Raw genomic sequence first — 25454 nt, 5'->3', positions numbered from 1 at the left:
ATACTTTATTATAATATTTTGTATTAATTGACTGTTTCCCTTGGTGACCGTGCCTACGTAAAAAGGCACTGTATTTGTGTTGCATGCTATGGTCTCTCCAGGGCCCAGCACAGTGTCTGATGGAAGTAGAGGCTTAAGAAATGCTTATTAAATGAAAATAGTTAATCTTTTCAAAAATATACAATATTTTACAGTCTGGCATGCACTATAGACTATAAAGCATAAAGGTATCAATTTCATATAGTCATTAATTTAGTCAGAGATAAGGTTAGAGATGTATGTTGAAAATGCACCTGCTAGAAACAGTATGTTTAGAATATGCTCGATTAAAAAAAAAAGGATAGTATAAAATTCATTTAAAATGATAACCACCTTGGGGAACTGTTAGTTGTAAAAAAAAAAAAAAGATGAAAAACAATCATCTGAAATCAAAAGGATGACTAGGTTCTATCTTGAAGTAAAGGAAAAAAAGAAAAAAAGCTGAACTAAACTAAACTGAAATAAAAAGAGAGAATAGCATGCTCTTTTGTTGAGGTTTTGAACAGCTATAGAAGGCAAAGTGGAAATGGAAGGGAAACAAGGCACAGGACCTGATTTGATTTTCTGCTCATTGAAACCTCTGGTCCTTTTCTCATGTTGCAAATACTTTATAACATAAGAAAAGGAGAGGATGAGGGGAATAAGATGGGAGAATCGGTAGCAAGCATTGCCCAAGTGCTTTTAAAAAATTCAAATCCTTCTAAAACAAGAAACTGTGGGGAAAACAAACAAAACAAAATGGTAGCATAATTCTGTCCCACAATCAAGGCTCAAATTAGGCACCTGGGGCATACTGTATAAGAAGGAAGACTCTTCATCCTTCCTCCACATAAACATATTTGTTTCAGTGGGTGGGTTCGGCATTACTTGATTAACTAGCAACTCCACTGGCACTGAGCCACCAAGGAGGCTTTTGAATGTGACACTTGGTTCCTTAACAGACTCTTTCAACAAAGGACAGATAGAAAGTAAAAGAGAGGACAACTTTCATAAAATGAAGCAATATCACATAGCACTAATTACCTGTTCATAATACTGGATATTCTCCTCAGCCATATCTGTAAATGCTGACTTGATATCATTTTGCATATTATGTCTCCATCTTTCCCAGTCTGCTTTCAGGGCATTATTAGCACATTCAACTTTATCTTCAAGTTTTCCAATCTCTTCTGTAAGCTGAATTAGATCACAAAGAGAGATAAATTGATCTATGTATTCTTGTTACTAAATGAATTCATCAAGTCTAAGCTGAACATTATATCAAAACATCTTAAGAATAATTCTTTGGAAAGTCACCAGCACTTACCATGTGTAATAACCAGTTATACTAAAAAGAAGACTGGGCTCAGCCAGAGATGCTAACTGGAGTTCGAAGATCAACCATCAATTAACATTTGACCTTGGCCTAAGTCTGTCAAACCTTGGGCTTAGGTTTCACTATTTATAAAACAGAGGAAATTGAACTACAAGTTATCTTAAAATTCTTTTGTACTAACTCTCACTACCACTATTGTTTATGGTGATAATATTTATGTTAAAAGACATGGTTTCATTAACCAGCTTCCTATTCCTGGGCTTCATTTTTCAATTGTTTTTTACTAGAAAGATCAATTAACTCACCTGTTACAACATCCATTCAGATTATGCACTCTAACCTGGAGGCCCAGGGGATCAACTTGACAAATTTCACCAAGCTAGTACTAGAAGCAGGTTTATGTCTGAAGACACCTAACACCTAGTCCGTGCATCATTACACAGGCTTAGCATGATATTTACACCCCCTCACCACTTCACCTGCCAACCTTAGAGCAGGTAGTCCAGCAGTTTATTGGCTTATATTTTGTGTATTTACATATTAATACATATATTTATACATATATATTTATTCATATATTCAGCACATATTTAAGTGCCTTCTCTGCACCAGGCATTCTTCTAGGAGAATTCAGTATTGAAGACAATAGACAAAATCTCTGCTTTTACTCAAATGGAGAGAGACAAACCAAAAGCAAGATAAATGAAATAGGGACTATCAACTGAAAATTAATGCTAAAAAGAAAAATGAAGCAGAAAGGTAGATAGGGAACATATGATGATCCAATTTCACATGAGATGACAGAGGAAAGCCTAAATAAGAAAGTGTCTTTTGAATAAATATCTTCAGTCCACAAGAGAGTAAACCATGGGGGTTCTCAGTAGAAAAGTTGTTCCTGGCAGAAGAAACAAGGGTAACAGACTGGAGGCGGAAGCATGCCCCGATGGTCCAAGAAGAACATGGAGACTAGCACGGCTGTAGCATATAGTGGAGTGAACAAAAAAGGGAAGGTTCTAGGAGATGAAGTCACATAAGGAATGGGTGACCAGATCTTACTGAGGCATGTAGTCTGTGGTAAGGTTCTTGGATTTTTACTGAGATCCAAAGCCAGGAAATTACATGCAGAAATGATACCATCTCTCTCATATCTTAAAAGGGGCATCATCATTACCATTGTGGTGTGACTGAAAGTATTTGAAAGAGACCATTATTCAAGAAGATCCACATTTCAGAGATGTTGAAATGCAAGAATGTCTTAGAATAAGGTTATTTTGCTTCTAATGCTTATGTGAATTATTACTCTAACATCCTCATTATCATCATCATCATCACCATCATCATCATCATTATTGCTATGGAATTTCGCCTTTCTGCCCTTATTTCATCGCAGCCGTATTTGTTTTTATTTCCTAAGAATAGACACTTGGTATTACATAAATCTCTGATTATGAGAGATCTATTTCATTAGTAAGGTTGACTTTCATGGTTTTTTTGGGGGGGGAGGGAGGCAGATATTATTTTACTTTCTTGTTTTGTTTGTAAACTATCTCAGGGAAGCCATTTATTATTTTATGAGTATGTGTACTCTTTGGAGTGATTATTTTGTTACATCTTAGAAAATTTGTCTAATGAGTTGTTAATGGGATGTCTGACGGTAGATGCCAGGGGATAAGCTAAGAGTTAAACTGCTAAAATGCCAAACCCAAACAGGTTCTGGGTCTGCTGGAAAAATCATAGGGGCTGGTTAGAAAAATTCACTCCTCTGGGTTGTTGGATGGAATCATGCAATTTTCAAAGTCAGATGGAAATTATTAGCATAATGTCTCTTTTATGTAGGATCAGGAGGTACCTACACCAACTGTGAGTGCACTATTATTCTCCTCTGCTTAGCATTTTCAGTCTAAAATTGTTATGCACTGGAGTGGGATTACTGGCAGACTGCTCTACAAAAATTGGCTTTCGGAAACAGAGTATCTGAATCATATATTGTATCTTTCTCCCCTTCATAACAGTTTAACATGATGTCCCTGCCATAAGGGGTTTACAACATAGTTTTCCCTTTGTCAATCTGTAACTCCCCCTCATAAAAGCCCATGAAGTGGTGGCCTGCCTGGTTGGTGCTTCTGCTGTGACAGAGCTACTAGAGACGTCCTGTCCTGTTCTCTCACCTCACTCTCACCTACAGGAACATTTGTAGGCTTATCAGCACAGAACTAGGATTAAGAAGACTTATGAAAGGTTAAACCAACTTCAGTTTAAGTTCCATTTCATCTTTAAAAGTTATGTGACCTTGGTAGGACTAGCTATTGAAGCCCTAGTTTCTTCAACTATAAAATAGATATGAAAAAATACCTATCACATAGGGGTTTTAGATGCATGAAATAATGAACACTAGTTGACTTAAACAGTGCCTCACAATTTGCCTACTAAATGTTATGTATTACCATTACCACCATTACCACCGCCGCGATGACCACCACCATTAGCACCATCATCATTAACTGGTGAAACTCAAGTTGATTCCCTCTCCTATTCCAGTATTTTGATTTCTGGAAGTACTGTATTCCTCTGCCAGGGTCTAGGTCTTAGGTTAACTTCTAGTGCTAGTTCTCAATCTCTTCTCACCAGTTAGGAAGATGATACATATGCTTTAAATATATATGACCAATTCTTATCTTTTTTTGTAGCCAAATATGAGTAATTTTTCTTTCTTTGATGATTTCATCATTATTTTAGTTGGAAAAGGAGAAAAAAGACATTAGGTATTTCCCCACACTGAATCATCTTCCCATAATTTCAATTCTAGGAAACTCTAATTGATAATAAGCACAAAATATCTACTTCAAATGGAGAAGGAGCTGGACTATATCTTTCCTAATAATTTACAAAAGCCCAATATACCCTTTTTTCTTAGTTGACTTCAATTTAGCAGGGACTTAAATACCATTCTTGGTATAAGGAACTATGGATTCAGAGGGTGCCATCCAGGCTTTGAACATATACAGTCAATGAAAGTTAACTGAGGTGGGAGGGTAAGGTGTTAGAACCTGGCAGGCCAAAGAAGCCCCTCTAGCCACACAGCAGGTTTCAATAACTCGAAAAGTAGGAAATTCAATTCATTTTCTCTACTATAAAATAGCACAGAAAAGATGGAATTAAAAAGGATTAAAGCTTAAATAATTGTTTTCACAAATCCTGGAAGCGATTTGGTACTCTTTTAGTGGAAAAATTTAAGAAGCAAGCAATCCTTTTTGCCAGGAAAATGTTGTAATACCAGAATAAGTAATACAAGATTGTAAGATAGTGGGGAAAAAAAAGGAAAGATTTATATTTAACAGCAAGGCTAATGGGTAATTTCTAGCTTCAGTTATATTCAGCCAGAAATTAGCCACGCAATTAAATGAAAACCATTAATACTAAGAGCTCAGGCAAACAAAACAAAATCTTTCTCCAAAAGTAACTTCCTACTATAGTACCAGTAATGGCAACAATAATAATAACCATTTATTGCATTTCTGCCATGGGCCATTGCATTAAGCTATATACTTTACATATATTATTTCATTTAATCTGCATAATAATGTTGCAAATTTGGTATTATTATCTTCCTTTTACAAGTTAGAAAAGTGGGAAAAAATGAAAGAGATCTCATAGCTTTTTGTGGCATAATAAAGATTCAAACGAAAGTCCGCCTAAGTCAAAGCTCATGTTTTTTCCACACTGACTAAATAGCACCAAGCTAGTATGCCTGTGGCTTTCAAGGCTGAAATGATTCACCTTTAACTAAAGGAGTCTATAATCTATTAGAATACACAGATGCAGGTGGTACTTGGGTGGCTCAACAGGTTGAGTGTCCAACTCTTGATTTCAGCTCAGGTCATGATCTCATGGTTTGTGAGTTCGAGCCCCACATTGGGCTCCTCCCACTGATGGTGCAGGGCCTGCCTGGGATTTGCTTTCCCTCTCCCTCCCTCTCCTGCTTGTGTTCTCTTTCTCTCTCTCTCTCTCTCTCTCTCTCTCTCTCTCTCTCCCCCTCGCTTTCTCTAAATAAATAAATAAACTTAAAAAAAAAGAATACACATATGCAAAAATGAAATAAAAACTATACAAAGCAGAATGTAATATATACCACATGGAGGAAAAAATTACAGTAGTATAGAAAGATACAGAATGTAGGATTAATTTTGATTGGGATAGGTGATGTTTTGACTGCCATTTCAGTAGGCAGGGACTGGGGAAGAAATGCCTGGATGAATGTAAGGCATAAACAAAACCACAGAGATGGCATGCTACAGACTGTGACGACAGAATGGATAGGACGTAGGTTTGGAGTCTGGAGGTGGGCAAATGGAAACAAGAAATGCTGCTGGGTAGGCTGATTGAAGATTCACTGCTTACAGGGTTTGAATGACATTGAGCATGAAATGGATTCTGCAGGAAATGGTAAATCACTAAAAGTTTTTGACCAGAACAGAGCTGTATTTCCTAAGTCAGATATAGAGGGATGGTTAAAAGAGAAAGGAAGGAGGAGAGGAAAAAGGAAACCAGTTAACCTGCACTAGCATAATGAAGAAACAATGAAAAATGATAAGGAGGATCTAGTTCATCCCCACTCATTTGCTCATCCAGCAGCATTCACTCAGCATCCATCTAGTTTGTGTTAGGAACTAAGATAATGGGTAGTGTAGGATGACCATGAACTCACCTCCTCCCATGGACATGCTGAATCTTTATCTATATACAGAGAAATTCCTCCTGAGGAACTCAGGGCTGACTGAACAGCCAGACAAAAATACCACCAAAAAAGAAAATTACAAGCCAATATCCCTGATGAATATAGATTAAAAATCCTTAACAAAATATTAGTAAAACAAATTCAAAAACACATTAAAAGGATCATATTCCAGGATCATGTTGGATTTACTCCAGATGCAAGAATGGTTGCATCAATCAATGTGATACATTACATTAAAAAGACAAAGGATAAAAATCATGTGATGATCTCAATAAATGCAGAAAAAGCATTTGACAAAATTCAACATCTATTTATGACAAAAACTCTCAACAAAGTAGATATGGAAGGAATGGACCTCAACATAATAATGGCCATATATGACAAACCCACAGCTAACATCACACTCAATGGTGAAAAGCTGAAAGATTTTCCTTTAATATCAGAACAGGACAAAGTGGCCCACAATATGATTTTTACTCAAAATAGTACTGGAAGTTCTACCCACAGAAATTAGCCAAGAAAAAGTAATAAAAAGTATTCAAATTGGACAGAAGTAAAACTGTCACTATTTGCAGATGACATGATACTAAATATAGAAAACTCTAAAGGCGCTACCAAAAAACCATTAGAACTAATAAATAAATTCTTTAAGTCTCAGAATATAGAGTTAATATACAGAAATCAATTGTGTTTCTATATGCTGATAACTAACTGTCAGAAAGGAATTAAGAAAATAACACCATTTATAATTTCATCAGAAAAAAGAAAGTATCCAGGAATAAATTTAAGGAGGTGAAAGACCTGTACACTAAAAACTCTACAACATTGATAAAAGAAATGAAAGGCAACACAAATACATGTAAAGTTATTCTATGCTCACGGATTGGAAGAGCTAATATTAAAATGTCCATACTACCCAAGGCAATCTACAGAGTCAATGAAATCTCCATCAAAATACCAATGGCATTTTTCAAAGAACTAAAACAAATAATCCTAAAATTTGTATGGAACCACAAAATTCTCCAAATAGAACAATCTGGAGGGAAAACAAACAACCAAAAAGAAAATATAAAAACAAAAACAAAGCTGGAGGCACCATGCTCCCTGATTTCAAACTATACTACAAAGCTGTAGCAATCAAAACAGTTTGGTACTGGCCCAAAAAGAGACATAGAACAGTGGAATAGAATAGACAACCCAGAAATAAACCTACATATTATATGACCTATTAATATATAACAAAGGAGGCAAGAATATACAATGAGGAAAAGACAGGCTTTTCAAAACATGGTATTAAGAAAACTGGACAGTCACATGCAAATGAATGGCACTGGACCAGTATGTTACAACATATTGAAAATTGAAAACAGATTAAAGACCTGAATGTAAACCTGAAACTAGAAAATTCCTAGAAGAAAATCATAGGAAGTAAACTTTTTAATATTGATCTTAGCAATATTTTTTTGGCCTCAGGTAAGAGTCAACAAAAGCTAAAATAAAACAAATGGGACCTCATCAAATTTAAAAAAATGTTTGCACAGTGAAGGAAATCATCAACAGAACAAAAATGAAACCTACTGAATGGGAGAATGTATTTGCAAATCATACATCTCATAAGGGTGTAATATCCAAAATATACAATGAACTTATACAATTTAATATAAAAAAAACCTGATTGAAAAATGGGCAGAAGACTTGAATATATATGTTCCTAAAGAACACATATAGATGGCAATAGGCATATGAAAAGATACTCAACATCACTAGTCACCATGGAAATGAAAATCAAAACAACTATGAGATATGACCTCAAACCTGTCAGAAAAGTTATTATCAAAAAGATAAAGGGGGGCCAAGATGGAGGAACAGCATGGAAGTTTTTTTTGCATCTCTAGTCCCTGCAATACAGCCAGATCAACACTAAACCATTCTGCACACCTAGATAACTGATTTGAGGATTAACACAACAATCTGCACAACCTGAACCAGAGAACTCAGCAGGCACGAGGCACGAAGAGGTGAACTGGGGGAGAAAGCCACAGAGAGAGGGGAACTCTTTGGCTTGCAGATAGAGGATGGAGACAGGGGGAGAGTACAGAAAGCATCTCCCTGCCTAAAAAAGCAGCTGGGGAGAAACTAAAGAGTACACAAGAGACTGAACAAGAAAGGGAGAAAGGAGAGGGTATAAATTCCATTAAGACTCTGTAAATGGGGAGTGCAGAGTCTGCAACTCCGCAGCTCGATACCTGGCAGCGCTCTGGTGGGAAGGGCAAATCCCCACAGAGAGCGAGGTCCTCGGAGTCCTCAGGCCACACGGAGAGAGGAAGTTCCCCTGCTGGGAGGGCATTTGGTAGAGGCTGGTACCAGTGAACCCCAGAGAACAACCACATCCTTTGGTGCTGGAACACGAACATTAAAGGGAAAGCCCGGTGCCAGATATGTGTTGTAATTATCCACGAACTCTGAAATGCTACTCCTACAAGATCACGGGAACTTTTTCTGGGGTGGGCTGGCACCCAGCCACAGTCTCTAGGCATTGGCAGCAGCACAGTCCCACGAACGATCCTGGGGGTGAGCTGGCACCTGGCCATTGCTGAGACCCTCCCCCAGAAGGTCTGAGTAAGTCAAAGCCGCAGTCCCTCAGAAGTGAGGGGTTGGGAAACACAGCCGCATCTGAGATAAAACTCAGGAGGGAGTTACCGCCTGGCAACATAATGGCTTGGTCACAGACAGTGTAAAAGCGGGGAGTGGATGGAAGCCAGAGACACAGGCGACTGCTGGTCAGTGAGAGCACAGCATTCTGATACTAGAGACTGGGTAACTGAGTGATGCCATTTTCATCCCTCCAAAGCATATGCATACACACCTACAGGCGCCATAACAATCTACCCCAGTAATGGAGAATGGAGCCATTACACTAAGCCCTGTCCAACTGGGCCAAACTCACTCTTCAGGAACACAAGTCTCTCTGCCTGCTTAGTTTACTGACTATAATGTGCTTCATAGTTCAACGTCTAGGGGAAACTGATGTAATTTCAATCGTACGTCAGTCTGTTTGCTGATCCATCTATTCAATTTTTTTCTTTTCTTATTCTTAAAGAAAAAATTTATTTTTATTTTCCATTTCTATTAAAAATACTTTTTCTACTATATTTTTCATTTTTGTAAATTTTTCAAATTCTATTTTTTTACTTCCATCATTTCATTTTATTCTATTTCATTGTATTCACTTTTTCAAATTTTCAAACTTTTCCTTTTTTTTTTTTTTTCTTATCTTTCCCTTTTTCCTCTAATCTATCAAGCTCCTTTCAACAACCAGACCATAACATATCTAAGATCTACCATCCTTTTTTGGATTTTTTTTGTGTTGTTTTTAATTTTTTAATTTTAGATTTTTTTCTACCTTATTTATTCCTTTTCTTCCTTCAAAATGATGAAATAGAGGAATGCAGCCCAAAAGAAAAAAAAAGGAAAAAACGACATCCAGGGACTTAATCAACACAGATACAAGCAAGATGTGTGAACCAGAATTTAAAATGATGATAATAAGAATACTAGCTGGGGTTGAAAACAGATTAGAATCCCTTTCTGAGGAGATAAAAGCTAGTCAGGATAATATAAAAAAAATGTTATAACTGAGCTGCAATCTCAAATGGATGCCACAGCGGCAAGGATGGATGAGGCAGAGCAACGAATCAGCAATATAGAGGACAAACTTATGGAGAACAATGAAGCAGAAAAAAAGAGGTAGACTAAAGCAAAGGAGCACGATTTAAGAATTAGAGAAATCAGTGACTCATTAAAAAGGAACAACATCAGAATCATAGGGGTTCCAGACGATGAAGAGAGAGAAAAAGGGGTAGAAGAGTTATGTGAGCAAATCATAGTGGAAAACCATGCAGTTGGTGGGAATGTAAATAATTGTAGCCACTATGGAAAAGAGCATGGAAATTCCTCAAAATATTAAGAATAGAACTACTGTGCAATCCAGCAACTCCACCTCTGAGTATTTATCTGAAGAAAATGACAGCACCAATTCAAAGACATATATTCACCCCTACATTCATTGCAACATATTTACAATAGCCAAGTGTCCACAGATAAATGAATGGATAAAAAAAACACGATCTATATCTATCTATATCTACATCGATATTGATATCGATATCTATATGTATCTATATCTATATATTTACATAGATATATATACACACACATATGTGTATACATACACACACACACACACAATGGAATATTAGCCACAAAAAAGAATGAAATCATAACATTTGTGACAACAGAGATGGACAACATAATATCAAGAAGGTATTATGCTAAGTGAAAGAAGTTAGTTAGGGAATGACAAATGCTGTATGATTTCACTTATATGTGGAATCTAAAAAAACAAAACAAAACAGAAACAGATTCATAAATACAGGAAACAAACTGTTGGTTACCATGGGGGGAGGGGTTGAGGGATGGGTGAAATAGGTGAAGATGATTAGGAGACACAAACTTGTAGGTATAAAATAAATAAATCATTGGGATGTAATATACAGCATAGGGAATACTGTCAATAATATTGTAACAACTTTGTGTGATGACAAATGGCAACTAGATTTACCATGGGGAATACTTTGTAGTGTATAAAAATATTGAATCACTATGATGTACACCTGAAATTAATAGGATATATGTCAACTGCACCTCATTAAAAAATAAATAAAATAAAAAAAGAAAGAAAAAGAACTAAGTTGAAGAGTGAATAAACAGACTTTGTCCTCAAGGACTCATACCCAAGAGGAGAGATTAAAAAATCAATCATATGAAGTAAACGTGAAAGGCATTTCATGAAAAGCAAATAGTAGTATGCAGTCCTAGAAGCATGTCTATTTGGGAGTTTCTAAAAAATTACAGGTGGTTCGTTAAAGTTGGTACCTGGAGTGTGAGTAGGGGAATTGCAAAAGATGAGGAAAGAGAGGCAGGCAGTTGCCAGGTCCTAAAAGGATATCCTTTAAAAAAGACAAGTGAAATAACTGAGAGGGGCTAAGGAAAGGAAAGGACCTGGGGACAGCAGTAACAAATCAGATTCCTGATGCAGGGGTCCTTTAGGAGAAAAGGTAAATGCTGAGAGACAGAATCAGCAGGGTTTGTCAACTGACAATATGTGGGCACTGGGAGAAAAGTCTGTTTTGCTGGTAAGATTAACTGGAGGAATAGGTCGAGCTCTGAAACTTCCAAAGTGACTTGGGTAGTTTGGGCAAGCAGGGAGGGGACAGGGACTTATCAGTTATATACAAACACATCTAAGTACTTTCAATAATGAAAAATTAGAACTATATGTTTGTGGAGGACAAATAAAACTGTAAGAAAAATACCCAGAGAAGTGCTCTGCATCTAAGTGCAGCTGATGTACATTCTCTATCTTTTGGGCAAGACTTCTCTTTATTACCAAGGTTTTTAGCTTGATATTTTAATGATGCTTAAGTTGTCTTAGAATTCTTCTAGAATAAAAAATAGTGATGTGGTTCATTTTTGAAAACTGTTAAAAACACTTGTTCCTGTGAAATAAATACCTAATCCTACTCATTAAAACACATAAATATATAACCCTGGCTCTATTTTTTGCCCATATCCTCTTTTGATATAATCAATTGTTTTATTGCACTATGCTTTCAAGATTTTCAGAAAACTATAAAACATTTTACTGGTTTAAAGTAAGTAATTCAAATGTCATTCAGTATTTTAACTGAATTAAGTAGAAATTTTAGGTTTAGTGTACCTATAGAAGAATCAAGTCTTGGGGCACCTCGGTGGCTTGGTTGGTTAAGCATCTGACTCTTGTTCTCAGTTCAGGTCATGATCTCATGGTTTGTGAGTTTAAGCCCCACATCGGGCTCTGCACTGACACTATGGAGCCTGCTTGGGATCCTCTCTCTCTTCTTTCTGCCCCTTCTCTGCGTGCTTGCTCTCTCTCAAAATAAACAAGCAAACTTAAAAAAAAAGAAGAATCAAGTCTTCTTCAGGAAATATCACATGTATAGTGATAGAGCTGTGAGAAATTTGATACAAAAAAACAACAGAAAAGTTTTCTGTTAGAAAAGGAAGGCCACTCAGAAGTGGTTCAACATCAAGAAACACCTTCTAAGAGTTACATACTGAAAAGATGACAGTCTTTATTTACTAAGTTCATAATTGTTTATTTCTTGCCTACTACGGGCAAGGCACATGGTAGATGTTTGAAGAGTAGAAACCACATAATGAGCACACAATTTCTTTGAGGCACCTGCAGCTACATAAATCTTACAAAAAGCAGGATTCCTATATTTGGGGTTTTCATTTGTCCTAGAAAGAAGCTTAAATTAAATCCTAAATTGTTTTTTAGTTAAAAACTATTTTTCCTGAAAGATGAACATGACCAAACATTGGCAACTTTGTGACATGTTTCACTAAGAATTCTTACAAAGTTGGGGCGCCTGGGTGGCGCAGTCGGTTAAGCGTCCGACTTCAGCCAGGTCACGATCTCGCGCTCCGTGAGTTCGAGCCCCGCATCGGGCTCTGGGCTGATGGCTCAGAGCCTGGAGCCTGTTTCCGGTTCTGTGTCTCCCTCTCTCTCTGCCCCTCCCCCGTTCATGCTCTGTCTCTCTCTGTCCCAAAAATAAAATAAATGTTGAAAAAAAAAATTTAAAAAAAAAAAAAAGAATTCTTACAAAGTGAATGAAAAATGTGCTGATCGCTGAGAAGGGACAAAGTCACAGAGGAAAAAATTAAAGAAAATAACAAGAAGAAAAAGAAAAAAAAAATAATCACACTAAAAATAGTCTACCACTAACATCAACATATTAGTGCTAAAGTAATATTTAATTACTCTTTCAATATTTAATTCCCTTTCATGAAAAGTACAGTTTAAGAGAAGGATGTCAGGTAGAAGAATAAAAGACGCATAAAGTTCATGTCATATCCCATCAACTTGGAGGTATTCTAGATTCAGCTGAAGGGAAATTCCCTTTGTTAGGTTGGCCTTGTTTTGTTTCTTTGGTTCAGTTCAAGGTTATCTAGAGAATAGCTTAATGATCAAAAGGGCCATGAACGGATGCACTGGGTTCCATCAACACCAGCTACAGCTTGAACCCTGGTCATCATGCTGTGGATGTTTGTCACAAGGCATGTGGGAAAGCCGGTAAAATAATCTGGGTGAATCTATGCAGATCATTCACTATGCTAGAAAATAAAACCTACATTCTATTGGCATAGGTCTATGGACCACTGTTACAACTGTAGACTATTACACTATCTTTAAGGTATTCAATTTTTCACACCCATGTCTGCTAATGCAACCACAGGTGCACTCAATTCCTCAAACTCACTTAACCACATTGGAGGTTTCCCTCCTTATTCCCTCAAACCTGACTTTGGGTGAAACCAATGTAGAAACCCTTTAATATTTTAATTATGTTTATATTACTAAATATTTCTATTTATGGATTGTAATTTTCTATTACTTTTACAAATTTAAATTTGTAAGAAAATACACATTACAACCATCAGAAATAGATCTACCATTAGAGAAGTTATATAAATCCATGAAATACGGTTTATTAGCTATTTGTAACCAAATTATTGACTGAAATATAAAAAGAAAAAAATTAATTCTTTAAAATAGTATTTTGGTAACTTTATAAAAAAAGTAACAGTACATTTTAGAATCCTATAATTTTTTTCTGTGACAAAATGTGATCCTGGAAATTATAACGTAAATATTTATTTATAAAGAAAATATTACAGATGAGGAATGTATTCTCACAAAGTTAGGGTTGCAAATAAGATATTAAAAATATAAAAATGGGGCACTTGGGTGGCTCAGTTGGTTAGGTGTCTGACTTAGGCTCAGGTTGTGATCTTGCAGTTTGGGAGTTCATACCCTGAATTGGGCTCTGCACGGACAGGACAGAGCCTGCTTGAGATCTGCTCTTCCCCTCTCTCTCTGCCCCTCTCTCCCTTGTGCTTTCTCTCTCCAAAAATAAATTAATTTCTGAAAAGCTATATAGCTTTAAACAATATATTGTTAAAAAGAACATACTCCACAAATATAAATCTTTAAAAATATTGTATAATAAATAAAATATGGAAATAAATTCTGTAAAATGGGATTACTTGTATACTCATCAAATACATAAGAGGTAAATAAAATGTATCCAGACTACATATTTGATCTAACACTAAACATTTGAAAATAAGTGGACTTTTCTTTTTAGAAATTAAAGCATACTTAAAGATGACTGGGTAGGCTTTTTGCTCTTAAGACTTAAGTTTGATCTTTTGATGCTGTTGCTCTCAATGCATTTCCATTACTGAGGCAAGAACTTTTAAGTTTACTAACAGAAATAACCATTATTCCACTGAATTTGCTTAGCTAGCCTATGTCCTCCCACAAATGGACTTTGAGAGCTTCTTTGGACTTTCTGGCAGGAAAGTACAGCTATTTAGGAATTACTTTAGAATAGCTCTGGATTTGGCAAGGGCTATGAAAAAGAGCAATTAGCTTTTAGAGGGATGGACACAAAAAATGGAGACCATCTCCCCAGCCAGCAGAGTGAAATCACCCATTGTTATTAAGGGGATGACAAACAGTCCTAACTCCTTTACGTTCTTGAAAGCCTTTAGACCATCTTTCTTCTTTCTCGAACACTATCAAGGATAGCCTGGTAGTAAGAATAACAGGGGAATTCAAAGGGGTGTCTTCAAGTCATAGTGAAGAGTGGAGTTAGGAAAGGGAGTCATGTACCTGCAAGTACCTAGCACACAGCAGATTCTTAATATCTGCCATCTAATTTAACACTTCTGAGTCCCTACCACAATCAGGTCCTGTGCTATATGTGACATACGGCACCTCATTTAACTTTCTCTGTAACTCTTGGAGGTAGCTTTCTTTTGCCCAAATCTAGCTGGCCTAAGTTTTTGGTAATGTTAACAAAAATAGAATTTGTAGATGATGTGGATCCCTGGAACACTATATTCTCAATAGCCTTAGGCCAATTCTCAAAAATTTTTTTTTTCTCCTGAAATGTGTGGCAAACTCAGTCTAAGTTTTTCTTTATGTGTATATATATATATATATATATATATATATATTTCTTTCCCATAAATTTTATTTACTTGTGCTCCTTAAACCTCTATTCTCCTCCAAAATGCAGTTTCTTATTACCCTCAATGAGATAGAACAAACAAATTGAATATTAAACATTAATTTAAAAAATCTTTACATGCTTACTATGTGCCGGCCATTGGCTCAGGCACATGACCAATGGCACAGGCATGAACACAAGAGGAAAGGTCCCTGTCATTGGGAGTTTATGAGATAGTAAGGGTTTAAGACACACATTGTACTAGGCATCCGCTCTTATTTTACCAATTGTTTTCCAGTCTATCAATAAATTTATTCTTTTTTTATATATAAAATAAGAAAGTACTTCCCAAACTAAAGTTTAACCAATCTAGAATATCTACATTCAAAAATTCCTCTAAAAAATGAAATGTCTTTACATCCAATAACTATCCTTACTGCACTAAATATTCACTTGATGGAATTAAGCTAAGCATTGATATAGAGAAGTAAACAATCAAATTGTAATCAACTCAGATAGGGTAATAACCTCATTTCCAGAACATTTCTGTATGTCCAGTGCTCTGCTGCATGTGGGGAGCAAGACATGTACCTGTTACAAGGGAGAGTGACCTGCCTTAGTGACAAGTTCCTTGCTTCCTAACAACAAGATGCTTTTGCATCTAGATCAACCCGGAGTCCACAAGTACTGTCTACTTAGGCAGCTTCACTCTGAACAAGTAACATTTCATCCTTCTTGGTTGCCTGAAGGTATTAATACATTGGTTTGGGCTCTTCCTCTTTTCTTGTCCTGAATTCTAAAAACTTCATAATCACACACATGTATAATAGACTCCTTAATAATAAGTCTACGGTTTGCTAATCCGTAATATGAGGAGGAAGAGAGTACCTACTTAATAGGATTCTTTTGAATACTGTGTTAGCAAAGAACCTGGGACTTAAGCATTTAGCACACGTTAGGGTTAGAGGTGCACTCTGAAAGGATTAGTCTAAGTGTCTCAGAAATATCCTGCATGAATCTGTCAGGCTCACTCATGTGCACTATATTAGAGACTCCTTACCGAGAACCTGCATAACAAAAGGAACAGCAATCATAAGAGAAACAGAGACACTTTGTTAATGGCTCAGAAAGCTCCTTCCAAAACCTAATGTATCTGAGAGTGCTGATGGCCAGAATGGACGATGTAGCCAGGCCAAAACGTCTAAGTAAGGCCATTCTAACAGGCCTTTCTTCAAATCAGATATGTGGGGCCAAAAAAGTCCAAAAATTACCTCCATTTTAAGGAACTAGGTTGCCATGTCACATTAATGGGTTAATGTTAGTATCTTGTTAATTATGAAATAATAAAATCCTAAAACAGAAGATGCCAACGGACCTTTTGCTCCCCTGACCCTGAAGGCACTTTAGCGTATACTTCCTATTAACTAAAAATACCTTTTCAAGCAACTGAAGAAGATCCACCATGTTTCCAAACATTTTCTTCCCCCCCCCCCCGCCCCAAACATTTTCTTAGGCCTTTAGTTTTTCTTATTTATCAGATATTGGTTATTAGTTTTTAGGAAATGTATTAGTTCAGTCAACAGCTAGTTGTTGAACACTTGCTATGTGCCAAGAATCATGTTAGGTCCAGTGCCCCTGTGTGAAATATTTACCTTCTTTTCTCACTCATTTTTTGACATACTGATTTCACAGAGACAGATCTTTACCTGACATCAGAAAATCCTCTCAATTCTGATACTATTTCATGATGAGACTAATATGAAATGCCTTAATCTATGTTTCTCAAATTGGGATTCCTATATCCGCATTAATACTCAGGGATGGTCCAGAGAATTGCTTCTCTGAATAGTCATGAATAAACATGGCACAATCTTTTATCATATTTTATGTGGATAGATATTTTATGGAGATCATATAAAATATTCTTAAATTAACACAAACATAATATAGAGTAGTGATATGCAAATAAAACTTCAAAACAAAAGAGCTTAAAAAAATTTGAGCTTACATTGCCCATTAATGGGTCCCTCTCAGACAACTGAGGTATATGTTCCACCTTTTCTACATCAAAGAAAGTAACTCTTTTGGTAAAAATGTTTGAATTACACACTACATTAAAATGTGTGTTAGAAGCAAATCTGCTTGACTGCTGAACTATATATTTAATAAATAATTAATATACTTTGGCATGATAATTCTAGGGGAGTTAATTGCCATGATTACCAACAATTTGTCAAAGTATCATTTATTAAAATTACAGATTGAGAAAGCAGCTTCCTCACAGCCTATTTCTCCAGGAATAGCTGCCAGGATGATGGAAAAAATACTAGTCAAAATTTTTTCAATCACTGTGATCCATCACTGCTAAGTAGCAGTCTAGGGGGGATTTCACTTACATCTCTAAGAATCACTCTCACTGACTATTCAATCATCCATCTTTTATCACTCTTGCCTTACATTATAATCTGGCAAGGAAACATCCTTTTCCTCACCCCATCACTGTCTCCACTTGCAAGTACAGTAGTAAGGACAAACAGCACAATTAAAATTTAGAGTCTCTCCAGTATTATGACTAGGCCCCTAACAACAAAACAGCTTATGAGGATCTACTCCAAAAGCATTATTGGAAGAATTTTTTCATTAAAAAATAATGGCAATCTCACAAAACTTAGTCCAATACGGAAAATTTTATGAGATTAGCAAGGCCTTGATACAAAAACTGATGTTCCTGGTATAAGCAATAGTAATAACAAATCACTGTTTTTCTTCTCAGCTTTACTGAGATATAATTGACAAATAAAATTGTGTATGTTTGAAGTGTACAAGATAATGATGAATCTCATTCTTATTCAGAAATATTGATACAGAAGTCCTAAAACACTGAGCAAACCAAATCCAGCAATGGCCAAGTTGGATTTTCCCAGGGATCCAGGGATGGTTCTGATGAGAAAATCTCTTAGTATAAATCACCATATTAAGTGCATAATGGAGAAAAATCACAGAACTGAATGAGTAGATAATAGACAACTATTTAATAAAATTTACCACCCACATATGAGTCAACCTCCCATCACAGAGGATAAGAACTGCCTTAGCCTGATTAAAAATATAGCAGGGGGAAAAGCTATAGCAAACATCATTACTAATGAAAAAAATCTTGAAAGCATTTATTTTAAAATCAGGAATAATACAAGAATGTCCCATCACTGATAACATTATAATGCATTTTTAGCCAGCTCAGTAAGAAATGAAAAAAAGAAATATAAAGTATAATGAGTGAATAAATATCAAATATCAAGTAAATAAACAAAACTATCAATATGCACCCATGATGGGATCTTCTACATAGGAAATCCCAAAGAGTCCACAAATCACTAAAATTAAAACAAATTTAGAAGATTATTGGATATAAGATAAATCTGCTCAAGTGAATTACATTTCTATACACTCATGCTGAAAAAAGTTATAAAATAAATTTTTTGGATTTATAATTTATGATAAATACAAACAAAAAAATAAGGTTCTTAGGAATAAATTTATCAAAAAATGTAGAAGAACTTTTTGGAAAAGACATTTTGAACTTTATTGAGAGATATCCAAGAAGACTTAAATAAATGGTGAGCATCTAAACAATAATTCTGTTTCATATGTTCTAGTTAGTTCTCTTTCCTTTCATTTCAATTTAATTATGTTTCTCAGATAATCCTTTTCAGAAGAGCATTTAGTACAAAGTAGGTTCTTTTGCTATTCTCTATTTCAGTCTACTGTTCATTTCCTTAACCTTTATCAGAACTGACAATTATTTTTATTTGCCTATGTTGAAATGTAAGTTGTACCATAAGAGCCATGTGTCCATCTTTTGACCATTACATCCCCAGTACTTACACCATATGGGAATTTGATAATTATTTGTAGAATAAATTATTTTAGAAAAGTGAAATATTAGCAATGAATCTAGGCTTGTTTCCCTACTGCCTTTCCAACGATTATTTCTTTATACTTTTAAATACCACACAAAACTAAAATGTGCCCGTACCAAACCCTAAAGTCATATTATCACCAAAATTTCGAACAAAAAAAAAATACAATTTGAGAATAATAGCTATTCTTTCTTAAAGATATCTTCATTGTTTTCCTTTTAAAGTGGCTTCTCTATTATTTCCTTTTATGGAAAAAAAATCAACCATTCAATCTATTTATTCAAATGCTAAAAATTTCTCTTCATCATCAGAAAAGCTGGGAAATTATCATTTCCAAAAGTTCTTGAAAATAATATACCTAAATAAAAAGAGTTAGATTGCCACTCCATCAGAAGACAATAGAAAATTCAAAAATCTAATTCTATTCTGACAGCCATGTCTTCTTAACAAGTATTAATTAAATTGCAGGGGAGAGATAAGAGGGCTCTTAACAATAAAATTATATTATTTTCTGATTCGTGAGAGAGGTAAGATGTGTCTGGAGAAATTAGATGCTTGATTATATAATGCTGCTCAGGCATACATGTGATTACTAAGTAGTACCTTTTTTATATACTTTACAATACACACGTTTCTTAATAAGTAGAAACCTTTCTCCCTAAAAGCCATTGCCAATTTTGTCATGCAAGTGTAACATGCCCAGGAAGACACAATGCATTTTCTAAAAATGACAATTTGAGTCATAAACACCCACAAATGTAGTTGACACATCACCTTTCAAGTCAGCATCTCCAGCACCTCTAATACTCCTCAAATAAAGAATACGTTTTCCTGTAACATTAGAGGCAACAAAGCCAATTATTTAAATATTCTTATTTTTTAAAATGTAGTGATCTCCTTTGAATCTTCTGCACAACAGAGGCATAGTAAATGCAGATTGGACTGAGGAAGATTTATTTTGAAGTGCTTCCATGAGTCTTTTTAACATAAATCTTTTTAAAAGGAATGATGTGTCTCCTTAAAAATTAAAAAGGAAGTCAAGGTCTTTGACTCTTTAGATGTAATAATTTCCTGTATCTGTTTTGGAAAAACATAATCTAAACTTAGAAAAGCAATATGCTAGGGATGCTTGTGTGCCTCAGTCAGTTAAGTGTCTGACTCCTGATTTTGGCTCAGGTCATGATCTCCAGGTGCGTGAGATAAAGCCCCACATTGGACTCTGCACTGACAGCACAGAGCCTGCTTGGGATTCTCTCCCCCTTTCTCTCTTCCCCTCTCCCCTCTCAAAATAAATAAATAAACTTTAAAAGAAATAAAAGTAATATGCATATTATCATTAGGTTTTACTGAGGTTAAATGTTATTTCAAAGCCAAAATCTAAACTTATGTCTTTTACAGACCTTTACAGGCTCCCCAATTTTCTGTCAAGAAATACTTTTACTTTATTCACTGCCTAACCAAATAGTGTCTCACATATTATCTCATTAAGCAAGCAAGAGTAAGGCTCTAGAGGTTTCAGTGACTTTTTTGTAACTTCTTCCTGGAACCTAGGTTCTCTAACTCCAACCCCCAACATACTACTAAACCTATTTTGGAGTTTACATGCTCATGAACTTCAGAGAATGTACAAATAACTTACAGGGCTACCTACACACAGGAAATTCCATTTATACATAACTCTTTTTGTTAATTGACCTGTAACATAACCTTAGTTTCAGGTGTACAACATAACGATTCAGTATTTATACATACAGCAAAATGATCACCACAGTAACAAATCTGGTTAACATCCATCACCATTCATAGTTACACACTTTCTTTCTTACGATGAGAACTTTTAAGATCTACTCTCTTACAACTTTCAAATATACTCTACAGAATCATTAACTACGGTTACTGTGCTGTACATTATACGCCCCTGACTTATTTATTTTATAACTGGAAGTGTGTACCTTTTGACAACCTTATATTTAACTTTTATTAAATGTTTTTAAATTTTGTGCATAGTTTATAATATAGATACAATATACAAATTTAGCAGTATGAATTGATAATCTGTGAATTTAAAATGTACATACAACAGGGTGGTATGCTCAGAAATATTTAAGTGATGAAGCATGTGATCAAAAAGTCTAGTGACTACAAGTCATCTTTGCTGAAGTATTCTGTAAATTACACTTTTACTCAGGTGAATTCTGATGTTTCTTTCAGACATTCATCTCTTTTCCATTTGAATTCCTACCAAAGCTAAAACCTCCATTAGATATAACCTTTCCTCTTTGACCCAACCAACAAAACTACCATACATAAAAAACAACTCTTACAGTTGCAACATATTCTAAACAAGAGCTAGCCAACAGAACTTCCTGTGATGATAGAAATGTTCTGCTCTAGAGTGTCCAGACAGTAGCAATAGCCACACCTGACTACCAAAACAGTTAGTTCAACTGAGGAAATGAATTTTTTTTAAATTTTTTTAACATTTATTTTTGAGACAGAGAGAGACAGAGCATGAACAGGGGAGGGTCAGAGAGAGGGAGACACAGAATCTGAGACAGGCTCCAGACTCTGAGCTGTCAGCACAGAGCCCGACGCGGGGCTTGAACTCACTGACCGTGAGATCATGACCTGAGCCGAAGTTGGCCACTCAACCTACTGAGCCACCCAGGCGCCCCTGAGGAAATGAATTTTAAACTGTATTTAATTTTAAGTAATTCCAATGTAAATATAAATAGCCACATGTGACTGGGTACTATACTATACAGAACAGCTCCAGAAAGCTGTGATTAATATAGCTGGAATAGCATTTATGCTCAAGTATATACGTTAGAGGTTCTCTCCCCAAAAGGTATCTTTTAATAAGGTTTTACTTGTTTTCCTAAAAAGCCTCTCATACTATGGAATATTTTTTGAACTACTTCATTCTTTTTTAAAGTTTTATTTATTTTGAGAAAGAGAGAGAGCATGAGCGGAGGAGGGGCAGCAAGAGGGAGAGAGAATCCCAAGCTGGCTCTGCATGGTCAGCACAGAGCCAGATGCAGGGCTCAAACTCATAAGCTGCGAGATCATGATCTGAGCTGAACCCAAGAGCTGGACACTTAACCGACTGAGCCACCCAGTTGCCCCAGTTTTTTTTTTTTTTTTTGAAGGTGACAACACAATAACTATTTCTAGAAAATGATTCATAATTAAGGTGTTTGATTATCATTACAAATAAGTATTTTAAAGTCTACTTTTAAAACACTGCAAACAGACAGACAAAAAGAGCAACGAGTGAAGAGAGACAAGTCCCATCATACATAAAATATATTCTAAGACCTCCATTATTGAAACAGTATGGTTTTGGAGCTTAACCAACAGGCAGATCAAAGCAACATATAAAAAGGTCTTAAAATAGGTGCATATGAAAAAAAAAACTATCAAAGGTAGTATATTTCACAGGTAGCATCAAAAATTACTGGGGAAAACATGATTATTCAATAAATAGTTTTGGCACAACTGGATAGTTACTTAGAAAAGTATATAGTTGAATCCACACCTCACATTCATAACCAGACTCAATTCCAATGGCTCAAAGATTCAAATATTAAAAAAAGAGAAAACCACAAAAATTAACAGAAGAGACATGAGACAATATTTTAATTACCCTGAAGTAGGGGAGGACTTTGTCACACGTTCTTAAAACTAAAGTCCTTTAGAAAAAGACAGATAAATTTGACTTTATAAAAACTAAACATTTCTGCATAACAGAAATCACTATAAAGAAAATTAAAATATAAATAACAAAAAAAGACTAAGAAGATTCCCTAATAATACCAAGAATAGAGAAAATCTAATGATCAAAAATAGAAAATCACCAAAAAGAAATGCAATTTTACATGAATTGAATAAAATTTAACAAATTTAATAAAACTAAACATATAACAATGCTTGATCCCACTCATCATCATATAAATGCAAATTAAAACTACTACTTTCCATTTATCAAATGGGAACATTGTAGTTTAACAATGATGAGCCTAGGGTGGAGGGTACAGGAGTAAACAAGCAATCAAAAACACCCTGGAGAGGGGCACCTGCGTGGCTTAGTCGGTTAAGCATTGCATGCTTGGTTTCCGCTCAGGTCATGATCTCATGGCTTCTTGGGGTGAAGCGCTGTGTTGGGCTCTGAGCTGATGGTACAGAGCCTGCTTGGGATTTTCCGTCTCCCTTTCTGCCCCTCCCCTACTCATGCTATCTCTGTCTCTCTCAAAACAAATAAACTAAAAAAAAAAAAAAAAAAGAAAAGAAAAATCCTGGAAAGAATGTAAATAGCTCTCCCAGTGGAAAGCAATTTGGTGGTAATAATAATAACAATATCAACAATAATAACAGATTCTTTTAACCCTGTCTTTGTACCAGACACTATTTTAAACACCTTATTATATACATTAAAAAATACATTTGGCCCTAGGAGCTAAGTACTGTTATTTCTATTCTACAAACTAAGAAACTAAATCAAGGAAAAGAAGTTGACTAACTTGTCCAAGATTCCAACACTTAGTAATGAGGTATCAAAATTGACTAGCTTCTGATTCAGCAATTTAACTTCTAAGTATTTATCTACAGATCAACTAGTATACTTACAAAATAATATTTGCACAAGGTTATTCACGGAAGCATTGTTTATATCAGCAAAAGATTAGAAGTAAAGGGTCACCAGTAGCAGTCAGATTAAATAAATTCTGATACTTCCATACACAGAATACTATGTAGCTATAAAAGGTCAGTGACGGTAATGATGCCCAAGATACATTAATAAAACAAAATGCTGAAAACTTTATAGCATACTGCATTCATTAAGAAAAGGGACATCAGAATGCATTCTTGTATTTGTTGTACATCCATGGAAGGTTAGAAAAGTGGCTAACAACAGTAGGTACTTGTAACGTGGGTGGCAGGACCTGGGAGTCATAGGATATGAGGATGGGAAGAAGACATTTCATTAAATGTATGCTTTAAGACTTAGGAATTGTGAACCATGTGAAGGTATTACCTATTCAAATAAATCAGTTTCATTTTTTTTTAAACAACATCCTAATTTTTTATGTTTAGAGATAAAAAAATACATGTTTGGGAAAACATGTATTTTGAAGTTCCTTATGTTATATAAATGAGTACTAACAGTTGGAGATAATACCTATAGGGATATATCACACAGGGATTCAAAAGTACGGCACAGAAACAGACTCTAAGCTCCTTTTTCCTGATTGTTATCTAACCCTTCCAATGAAAAGGGATGTTAGATGATGCAAGAGAAATGTTAAAGATGCAAGTGAGAGTGGAAAAAGGTGATATTTCTACATTAACATATTATTTATTTAGTTATTAATTATAATATTCTTAATATTAGAAAACCACACATTCATATACGTATGTGATCTTAAATGTGTATAACTAAGTTAATCTAAATGTTAAACTACAAATTTGACACTGGACAAAAACCTTGCCTTTTAGTGAGTGGTCTTTGTTGGGAAACTTGTGTCAGGGTAGCCTTACTTTTGCATTTCTACATGTGATAGTGATGACCATATCTGGTGTGTGTGCATGCCCCTTTTGTATCCTCATTTATGGACTACCCATACATGATGTATCCAACATTTCCCCTGTGAAAAGGTCTTTTAATACATTAAAGATTTGTTTTGAATGGATTTCTCTGTCCTCTTTCGTACTCATTTCAGATTAAAAGCTTCTAGATCAGAGGGTCTCCTGGTAAGGGCAGACCCTCTGGAAGTTTGTATATTTTGAAAATGTCCCATTGATCCTGAACTCTTACCTCTTCCAGGACACACTGCTATTGAGAACCATGGAGACACATTAGGGAAGAAATTGTGCCTCTTTAATTCATTTCACACCCTTTTTTTTACTGCGAGATAAGCAAAGCAGGTCAATTAATACCATGAAAACTGCTGGTTCGCTGTGAAATAATAGTTCAACTCTCCACTAATGTTTCGAAGCAGGAGTGGCAAATAGAATTTATCACACATGCAAACTCTAACTGATTGATATCAGTTATCTGAAGCATGTTGATAAGCATCTTTTCAAATGTTGCCCTGGAATACAGTTTTATAGCTAATATATATAATCTAATTGGAATACAGTTTCTAGCACACATTCTGGAGTGCTGTTTTGACAACTCCAACATGTGCAATACTGAGCCAGTAACTTTACCTCTCTGTGCCTCAGTTTTCACATTTGTAAAATGAGGAAGTAATAGTTCCTACTGCACTGTATTGTGTGAGACTTAAGTGAGATAATACAGATACAGCACTTAGAAGCACAGT

At 35.4% G+C, this 25454-nt stretch overlaps 1 protein-coding gene across 5 annotated transcripts in view; it reads right to left on the bottom strand.

Annotated features, from left to right (window-relative positions):
- SNX7 (sorting nexin 7) overlaps nt 1-25454 on the bottom strand; it is a 224784-nt gene that overhangs the window by 74324 nt on the left and 125006 nt on the right. For all 5 annotated transcript variants that reach the window (XM_040471067.1, XM_040471066.1, XM_040471065.1 and 2 more), the window contains one exon: nt 1063-1215. In XM_040471067.1, coding sequence (XP_040327001.1) covers nt 1063-1215 — 153 coding nt within the window. The remainder of the gene's footprint in view (nt 1-1062; nt 1216-25454) is intronic.

Source organism: Herpailurus yagouaroundi, unplaced genomic scaffold (genome assembly GCF_014898765.1).
Source record: "Herpailurus yagouaroundi ecotype Mexico unplaced genomic scaffold, PumYag 77, whole genome shotgun sequence".
Lineage (NCBI taxonomy): Eukaryota > Metazoa > Chordata > Mammalia > Carnivora > Felidae > Herpailurus > Herpailurus yagouaroundi.
The sequence above is the reverse complement of the archived record's forward strand: the minus strand, read 5'-3'. Positions and strand labels throughout refer to the sequence as shown.